At 45.1% G+C, this 10,012-nt stretch overlaps 1 protein-coding gene across 1 annotated transcript in view; it reads right to left on the bottom strand.

Moving 5' to 3' along the window:
* The window catches only part of LOC306751086 (uncharacterized protein), a 93,513-nt gene that overhangs the window by 49,968 nt on the left and 33,533 nt on the right, over nucleotides 1-10,012 (bottom strand). Inside the window, exons 4-5 of the mRNA XM_079234613.1 lie at nucleotides 1,577-1,690; nucleotides 693-779 (exon numbers count right to left, since the gene is read on the bottom strand). Of these exons, the coding sequence (XP_079090739.1) occupies nucleotides 693-779; nucleotides 1,577-1,690 (201 nt within the window). The remainder of the gene's footprint in view (nucleotides 1-692; nucleotides 780-1,576; nucleotides 1,691-10,012) is intronic.

Here is a 10,012-nt window from a genome sequence, read left to right as displayed (position 1 = left end):
AGGAGGGGATTTTACGACCGCCGACTCAGGGCCAGCCGTTTGACTGGAGAGTGACAGCTTTAATGAGAGAGGCAATCTAGGAGCAAAGAGATCTTGGATGTGAAAAACCATTATGTGTGTTTGAACGATCCTCCATGATTGAATGGGAAACTGGATAAAAAAAAAATGTCAACCCCTTTTCATAACATGGACATGGAGGAGAAAAAAGAATTGAAGGCTAGAAAAAATAAAAACATGTTCTTTTGTGACATCTTGCTAAGTTTTTAATAAAAAAGCGGCAACTCAGGAGACAGTTAGCGGCTGCAGCGACTCGAAAACAGAAGCACACTGCAGCATCAGAAGGTCAGGGCGGTTTGGGATCAGCTCACTTTCTGATGCTGCTGTTTGGAAGATGCTCCAACTGAAGGGCCGTTAGAGACGCTCTTCGACTGTGTCATCCCCGTTAGCCATTTTTCAGGGTAAACCCGAAGGTTTTCAGAGAGAACAAATACGGTGCCTGTGTGTGTTTGAAAATGATTAATGAAAATTAAAATTACATTTTGAGCTCAGGTTTATGAAGCGCCTATCAACTGAATGTTGGAAACGGCCCATGTGAATGAAAGTATGTTGTCATTATTAGTACTGCTGTAATCATGATAATAGCAGTAATGCTAGCATGAGTACTAATGCAGCGTTGCAGTGCATCAGTATACCTGGAAAAGCTCCCATCCGGCCAGTATCCATCATTTGGGCAGGGCTGGTCTGAGAGCCCACAGGATCTGAATAACCCGCCATGGAGGCTGGCAAGAGGGAGGAGTAGAAGAGAGGGAGGAGAAGAAGAGAGGGAGGAGAAGAAGAGATTGAGAGGAAATGCAGGAGGTCAGAGGGAAAAGAAGAGGAGATCAGTTAAGGGAGAGAAATGAGAAAGAAGTAAAGATGGATGGAGTAAACAAAGGAGGAAAAACACGGGAGAAGATGGAGTAGGAGGTGCATGAGGGCATGAATGATTTAGAGCCGGCGAGGAGGAGGTAGACAACAAGGAGGGAGGAAGCAAGAAGAGAAAAGGTGTTGATGTCTGATGTTTCTACATTTTAGCATACAAGTACCAGCCATTATTAACTGTTCATAACAGTAGCATATCATTAATATATATATTATATACATATTTTTTTTGTCCATCTGCTAAGTCGTGTGCTGACAAATGCTCCTTTACTTTCTGCTCTTGAATATATTAAGTCCTTCCAAGTCAAGTTAATAAAGTCTGAAGTCGTGAAGACATGAAGTCAAAGTCGAGTTGCGACCCTGTATCGAGTCGTTAAAGGCCCCAGATTCCTGAATGTGGTCACGTCTGTTGATTACTGGTTATTAGTTTAGATAGTAATGTTAAAGTTCTTTCATAAAACCCTAGAATTCGGTGGAATTAACCCTAGATATGATTAACCAGTTATTCTGACCTTATTTATAATAGGAAATGGAAATGGCCACCATGAGCCAAACGCAAAAACTATTGTTGCACTGTCATGGAAGCAGCAGCTTTCTTTAGCTTTCTTAAACCCTTCCACAGTGTCTCTTTGGCCTCGTGAACTTGACCTTGTACCTGATAAGAAGTCTGCAGCCGAGGCCTGCTGCTGGTCGAGCGAGCGCGGCCGCACCTCCCCCTGTGGCTCCGGGCGCAGCGGCGACGCCGGTCCCCCCGCGGTCAGCTTACAACCTGCAGGACAACACGAGTCATCAGAACAATCAGCCGCCCCCCTGCCTCTCTCATGACGCGTTCGCTGCACAACCGTGATGCTAATGACTGCGGGCTACTGGACCGGCGCTCCGCTGAACACGAATCCACGTGCGCTCTAAAAAATTTTTTAAATAGACTCACACGTGGGCATTTACAAAACACAAACACTCTTATCTCACCTGACAAATTTCCTTCCGAAATCCAGATATCCCAGTCCCACACAACTCTACATTCGGTGGTGTTTTCTATGTGCTGCTCAGTGCCTCTGCCTCTGTCTGTCTCCTCTGCAGCCTCAGCTGGCTCTGAGCTACTAACACTGTGAACCCCCAGTCAGTCTCACACACACACACACACACACACACACACACACACACACACACACACACACACACACACACACACACACACAAATGCGATCACAGTCGGGTAGTCTGGGTTGTGTGTGTGACGTTTCACTGTCTGATTCAGGTCCCAGGCCCCGCCGGGTAGCGCCTCCCCTCGCACTCCTCGACCTCAGCCCCACTTTCTCTCTCTACTCCGAAGTAGTCACCCTTCAATTCTTGTCAACCCCAGTCTCCAAACCGCAGCATCAAATTTGTTGGACTGCAGATTTAATGCAGAAGTTGGCGAGTGGAAAGGTAAAAGATTTGGAGAAAGGGGAAGAGGAGGAAAACAGGCCACATAGGGAAAAGGGTAGACGAGAGGATTTACACTCTCAAAAAGACAAAGAGATGGAAGAAGGAAATAAGGCAGGAAGGAAAGATGGGTCGTAACAGGGAGGGAGAGCGGGGAGGCGAGGAGAGGAAGAGGGAGGCACCGACGGCAACCCTCTCCCAACGGCGCTCACAGAGGGTGACAGTGAGGCGAACAGACAGGACGCCACCCAAAGTCACCAACGCTTCCACATATCAGACACACACGGGGGCCGCGGTGGGGTGCGTCTGTCTGTCTGTCTGTCTGTCTGGATGGGAACGCAGGAAACACTCCGTCGGCAGGGTCACTGATTAATTCAAAAACACACCTTATGACCTCTTAGTCATGGTGGACTTCCAACATAGCTAAGGTGGTCGAAACAAGCGAGCTTGAAGTAAAAACTGTTGCCCCACCCGTGCACGTCGTGCTGCGCCGCTGTCCAAGGTGCTGAAATCAGACTGAGCCGCTTTGAAAGGGCATCCGGCAGAAAGAACCTCTAATTTTCTCTCGGCTGACTCGAGTAGATCACAATCGTGTCTACATCTGAGGCCAGAGGAAGTTTTAGAATCTTCACTAGTTTTTATTATTCATAATTTTTCATCAAAATTAAAACATTGCATGCATGTTCAGACACAGCATCTTTGCTACAGAGCAATCGAGATAGGCAGTCAGACAGTAATACAGGTTTTAAAGGGGACATGCTCCTTTTTCGGGGTCACACTTGCAATTCAGATTTCTACAAGAACAAGTTTACATGCTTTTATGTTTAATAAACACATTAGTAGACTTTGCTTTTGCAAAATGGCTACCTTTCACCATCTGTTACGTGTCAGTGTTTTGTTTTCTCCAGCCATTTTAAAAAGGAGGAAGCCAGAAAAGTTCAGGGGCGGTTTTTCTTTCGGATTATGCACACTGACACTGTTAGGTTGAAGGTTTGTGGTGAGAGGTTGAGGGCAGTAGGTTTAGTTTGGGGTATCCTGTACATGTGTGCAAACACGTAGGTACTTTGGTGTCTAGAAACATCAGGTTATTTGGTCGATGCTCCCTCTGTATCTGTTTTGGTCATTCATTTTGAGAGAAGTTGGAGAAGCCATTTTGTTTGTTTTATTTCCAGAGGTAGATAGCTAGTTTTGTTTTCTTGATTTCTATTTGTTTGGCACGACCACAAACTGTCCCAATCTCTCCCCACCTCATAGAGAACCTTTTGTTGTTTTGTTAACCAACAAGCAGTGTTAATAAATCTTGTTTAAAATGTTACTCCTACTTTTTACTTTCTTTCACTTATTCTTTGGCTGATCTGTGTTCGCCCCCCCCTTATACCCTGGACTAAAAAGGGGACGTAACACCATGTCAGTAATAACTTTGAGGGTACAATATTGTTATAACTGATGGAAACTACTTCTACAAAAGGAAGATCAACGTTGGCATAAACCAGAATGATGCTTTAAGTTTAAAATGGTTATCTTTCTCTCATATTTACTGGAGCTTGACATCACCATCTGAATAAAACCGGAAATGAAAAAAGAGCAAATGCTCAGTGTTGTGTCTGTCTGCAGTGAAACAATGGCAATGAGGGCATTTGTGGCTCAAGCTTTCTTTTGGATCAGCAAATGCTGTTGTACCTTAGGCCTTCTTGTAGCTCAGACACACTTTAGGGGGTTTAGCCCACGAGGGAAAATTTCACGCCGAGTTATTCTCTACACACTGCGCTGTGTTTAATGTACCGGTGGAGAACTGCTCAGCTAGAAAGAGCGAGAAAAGACTAACTGTGAGTCACCAAATGTGTGTATTTTGGACAACGTCCTGTGAATCGTTCCTCGTAGGGGAGTCCAGTTACCGCGTCAACGCTCTCCAGGACTACTTAACTGTCAACAACTGTCTCCTTACAGACTACTGGGATTCTGTTGCAGTTTAAGGTTGGACCTGTCGTGTACAGTTCACGTTTGCTGTTGGATATACTGACAATACAACCAAACTCTTGCTCTTGCGATAATGATCTGCCGAAAATGACCACAAGCCTGCGTTAGCCATAGGGGATTCAAAGAGATGACAGCAAATGCATCAATATGTATACACGGTTGATATTTATTCAATATCCTTTATAATGTCTGGGCTTTGGGAACATTTTAATGATGGTGTTTTAGTTGAACTTAAAGGATCTTTGTTGAACTTCAATAAGGGGAGGTTATGACTGGTTCACTGGTTATGACTGATAATGATATATATACAAAAATAAAAGTATCAAAGGTGTTTAGTCATTTCTCAGCAGGTACAACATTTAAGTGGAACTTCATTGAAAGAAAAATGCTAATGCAGTGCTTAACAATAATTATAGGCCTATTAAATTGACATTGTGTCATTTTTCCTAAAGGTAGCCTATATAAACAATTGAATAACTTCATATTCAAATATGTCTGAAAGTTTCATCCTACCTGTGTCAGTTTGGACTATTTCATCTAGCCACTCATGTTTGAACGTTAGGCAGACCTTTTTCTGGGGCGCCTGCTCTGCCTTTCTTTTCGCCATGGTTAGCCTATAGCTGCTGGAGCAGGGCCCGCCAAGAGGAGCCTAAACAGCACCGGCCCGAGCTCATGTGGCGCTCTGGGCGAGCTTCACTCCTGGCGCCCGGAGAAGGACAGCGGGGATGGGGGGTGCTAACGGAGGCAGAGCGCTAGCAGAGGTACAGAGAGCGCATATCGAGAAACGGGACGCTGATTGGCCAAGAAGACTCGACACGGCACATCAAAGATCTTATTATTGTGAAGATGGCTCACTCCTATCTCAGAAACACTGGCGCAAAAAAGATTTTTAACCCCTGAAAAAAAATCGTTTGTGCGGTCTGAAAAATATGCGCGGTCTGAAAAATCTATCCACTTCGACTGGGATGCGCGGCCGCGATTAGCCTCGATTATGGCTGTCGCCATGTTTAGATATTTTTGGCAAACCAATGAACAGAAGTGATTATATTTGGAATACGGAGGGGGTGATGTAGAGAAGCCATACGGCTCTTGTCAGTAACGTTTCAATCATAGTAGCCGATACTGCGCTTTATGGTCTATATGACTCTAAATAACCATCATGCTGTATTGAAGACTTGAAACTACAGATTGAGACATAAACTCATGTTTACAATGTTTACTGAGGGAATAAATCAAGAGAGAAGTAGTCATTTTCTATAGACTTCTAGACAATCTGATTTTCTTTTGCAACTGGAAAAGTCACCCCCTGCTGGTCAGGGAGAATGCAAGTTTTCCACATTGGCTTCACTTGCCGCCTGGTTTATATGATGCAGTTAATGCAAAACCACAAGCATGCCCTGGTTAAGTAACAGTTCGATATTGCTGCTCTGATACAGCGGATTCCCAATGGGTGAAGCTAAAAACAAGAGTTGTCACTGACAGCACAGTATAGAGACGTGTCTGAGCTTGACTCTGAAAAAGTGACGGCCCTATGACCTTAGCAATAGTAACATTTACCTAGCTCGCATTTGTACCGAAAATAGTCCATGATTTTGTCTCTCTCAGTCCATTTGCATGATGTAGGGATTCCTCAAGAGTAATGTGCCATTTCTTTCTGTTACTTCAGCATTCACATGGATGTCTGAGGTCAACATATTAGTGAAAACATTGCTCGTGTCAGATTCTAAAGCTTGACATGCTCTTGAAGGTCAAATAAGTAGGAAATGAAGGACGGCAGTACCACAAGTGTGTGACTGCCGCATCTAGTTAAATATCTTGTCTGGTGTTTAGTGTGAAAACAAAATTTCCACATTATGCAAGAGCTGCTGGGGGTTGCTGACCTCAGCATGAGGACGGAGCATGGCGAGACAGACTGGAGCAGCTATCAGTTTGGATGAACTTTATCGTCACAGAGGCCTCTCTCTCTCTCTCTCTCTCTCTCTCTCTCTCTCTCTCTCTCTCTCTCTCTCTCTCTCTCTCTCTCTCTCTCTCTCTCTCTCTCTCTCTCTCTCTCTCTCTCTCTCTCTCTCTCTCTCTCTCTCTCTCTCTCTCTCTCTCTCTCTCTCTCTCTGCTGCACTAATATGGACAAACAAATGCACATGCAGCCAGCATGCAAGCACACAGTAACACACTCAAACACAATGTAATCGGGGACGGAAAAACAGACAGAAAGACAGACCCCAAGCTTGGTGGACTTTTGGCTGACGTGACAGAATAAAATAGATACATTTAGCCCAGAAGGAACACAAACACAGTCTTGCCTAATGTCCTACTCATGCCTGGATAGGTTGTGGAAGTGGCACTAATGCCCTGTAATGGGTCGCTGTGAGGACAGGCAGCTGATTCAGGATCAGTAGAGGAGGTGGTGCGGGGGTCAGAGGAGAAGCGCTGCCGTTGACACGCTGTAGTTCACGCTCTACTCATGTGGTATTGTCAAAAGCGAAGATGCACGAAAAACTATTGACCGGTTTGGGAATCAAATCCTCACCATGTTATCAAATGTTTACATTTTGTTATGTACACACACACACACACACACACACACGCACGCACGCACGCACGCACGCACGCACGCACGCACGCACGCGCACGTGCATGCGTATAGTATGTGGAGCCTCCATTTATTTTCTTCAACATGAATGAAATGAATGAAATTTTCTGACTTATGGCACTGTAATTGTGGTACACTGATCTCAAACTGGACTGCAGCTGTATGCCTTTCATTAGCGAACACTGACTCAGCTAAATACTGGCCTTGCGTCGCCTGGCTTACTCCATTCTTCTGTTCCCTCACATGGCTGATAGTCGCTGTCCTACAGCTGACCCGACGTCAGCGGGCTCTTCTGCCTCACTCCCCTCTTTCTGGAATGGGATAGATCAACCATGCTGGCTGGGTCAGGGTCTCTCCAGGCCCAGGAGCAACAACTAGAATGACTGCCTCGTGGTTGTATGCCTCCTTTTTTTTGTGGAATGTCTGTCTGTCTTTTATTGGGATTTTTAAAAATGTTTTTAGAAACATTTTCAAATTACCATATGAGCTATTGAGGCCATTAAAAAGACGTCATTTTGTGAGGTCCCAGTGACCTTGACCTTTCACCACCACAATCGAGTCAGTTCATCCTCAAGTCCAGATAGATTGGCCCAGTTTAAAGAAATCCCTCCAGGCGTTCCTGAGCTATTGCGCTGACAAAGAAAACATTACATTACACATGATGCATCGTGTATAATGATTTGAAAGCTTCAGGAACAAACTTTCAAATCAACTTTGACAATCAGAACAGCTTAACACCAAACCTGGCTTTCTCTTTCCAGAGCATGGCGCCCTATGGTTCGCTTCACCAAAACTGTCTGATCTGGGATGAGCCGGCAGGGGACGGGCTGTCCTCCCGCTGACCCGGCCCATCCCCTCCCCGCTCCTCTGCCTCAGCTTCTTGAGCTGGGATGGAAACAGCGAACTAGCCGGCTCAGGGCTGCTGCGGGACCACGGGCGCTCGATGACGGTTCATCGACAGGACAGAGTGCCGCTCTCTGGTGAGGACAAGTGTCCTGTTTATTCATCTTATACTTCAGCCAGCAGTCCTTCTTTCTGTCCACCTTTACCGATAAGTGTCCTCTAAAAATGTTCAGGGGCTTTAGAATATAATGCACCATCAGGACCAAAGTCTGGTCCACTGTATGCCTCGTGACAGCCGTATAGCACTTTGAAGATTGTCGGGGTTTCCCGTTGTTTTCTGGCATTGTAGAGCATTCAGCCTCAGGGATATGAAGAGACTTACTGCAGTGGTTCTGTTCATACGGATCTGAACGGTTATTATAGACGATCAAAGCTTGGCCTGGTCAGCACACATTAAACTTAAACTTTTGGAACACAAATGTATGATACAACCCACATCAACGTAACACCAGAACCCACATCCTTCTCTTGGCGTTGCCTCGAGCGGGAACTCTGGGGCTGTGGTGGTCTTAAACAAACAAGAATATTCTTGAGGCTACAAAACTCATCCATCTGTCCAGGGTGCAATACTTAGTGCAAGAGGGGCGCTTGTTTTTTGTGCCCCCTTTGGTTGCACTCATCGCGTTATTAAAAAAAAAAAAAAAAGGAAAATCTGAGACATTATAAAACAAAAAACATTATCCAGCCCAATGCATCATGGGATACGCGCTGGCCCCTTGTGCGGTAAATGTATAAACTAGTCATTGAGATAAACGGGTGCAGAATGTGATTTTCATATTCAGTTATTCAATAACTCATTATTGGTCTGTGAATAATACAAGAATACAAATAAATAATTCAATAATAAATACAACGAATAATAATTCAAAAAACATATCAGGGCAAGATGTATTTTAGACCGTTTTTATTGTGTAAATAATTTACTTAATATTGGCCAGTCCTAGATTAGAGCCAGATCTACACCAAAACCAACATTTGTATGACGCTTTTTATTCAGTTGACGCTTTTCCAGCATAATGACAGATGTGTCCTTTAACCTGAAGTGCTGTTTGAAAACAGAGACCAGACAAGAGGCCGACGCAGTGACGGGACAAATTCAGTGTGAGGGTGATGTGCATTGACAGGCGGTGGAGAAGAAAGGTGCATCGGATGTGACAACCTCTCTGAGAGTGTGTGAGTGTGTGTGTGTGTGTGTGTGTGTGTGTGTGTGTGTGTGTGTGTGTGTGTGTGTGTGTGTGTGTGTGTGTGTGTGTGTGTGTGTGTGTTCATGTTTCTGTGAGGGCTGGGTGTTTGATAGGCCCTGCAGGTATCAATAACAAACAGCTTCTCCCTCCATCTCTTTCTTTGAATCCAAGCCTATTATGTCATTGTACTCCACACCTCCTCGTCCTAGCCTGAAAACAAACCGCTCGTCTGTCTGGAAAAAGAGGAAAACAACAGCGAGGCAATCCCTCTGTAGCTACTCTAATCCCACCCTAACTTTTTCTTGACCTTCTTCACGTTGACGTTTATTCGTTTTTGTGTTCTCTCCCATCGGCGGGATTAAGGAACTGAGCTACGGCGAAGGATTTTCTGACTACCCTCCTCTGTGTTTTTGTTCTTGCTCTTATTTGCATATCCAGAACGTCATGCTTTCTAGCACCCCTCACTGTCACGGATCACGATTCCCTCCACTGAGCCGAGAAGGGTGGGGGGGTTATTGAGCTCCCCACTAGCAGGGATTGTGCCGTCCGTACAAGTCAAGTCATGATGAAGTGAACAAGTGCACACTTCAAAGTGCGGCGGAGAGTGTGGATCACTAGTTGCCCACGCTGACGCTTCCCATCCAGAGCTTTTCCATGTTTAAAGCTCAGAGGCGAGCCTGAGGCCTCAGTATCCACACTCTCTGACATGAGAATAAAGAGGGAGGTGCTCATTCAGTCAAACACACACACACACACACACACACACACACACACACACACACACACACACACACGCGCTGTACATGTAGATGCACAAAGACATACGCACACACACACACACCTTCGCGTATGAGAAAAGCTCACACGGATGAAGGCGCTTTCTGTCATCAGCGAGGGAGGAATTAGGTTTTTTTCTTCTTTCCGGCTCGAGGATTAAAGTTGCATCGTGAATATATAAAAGGAGATTTAGCCAGCATTTTCTACCAAATCACTTCTTCGGGTAAAACAGGA

The sequence above is a fragment of the Taurulus bubalis genome, assembly GCF_910589615.1.
Source record: "Taurulus bubalis genome assembly, chromosome: 18".
Lineage (NCBI taxonomy): Eukaryota > Metazoa > Chordata > Actinopteri > Perciformes > Cottidae > Taurulus > Taurulus bubalis.
The sequence above is the reverse complement of the archived record's forward strand: the minus strand, read 5'-3'. Positions and strand labels throughout refer to the sequence as shown.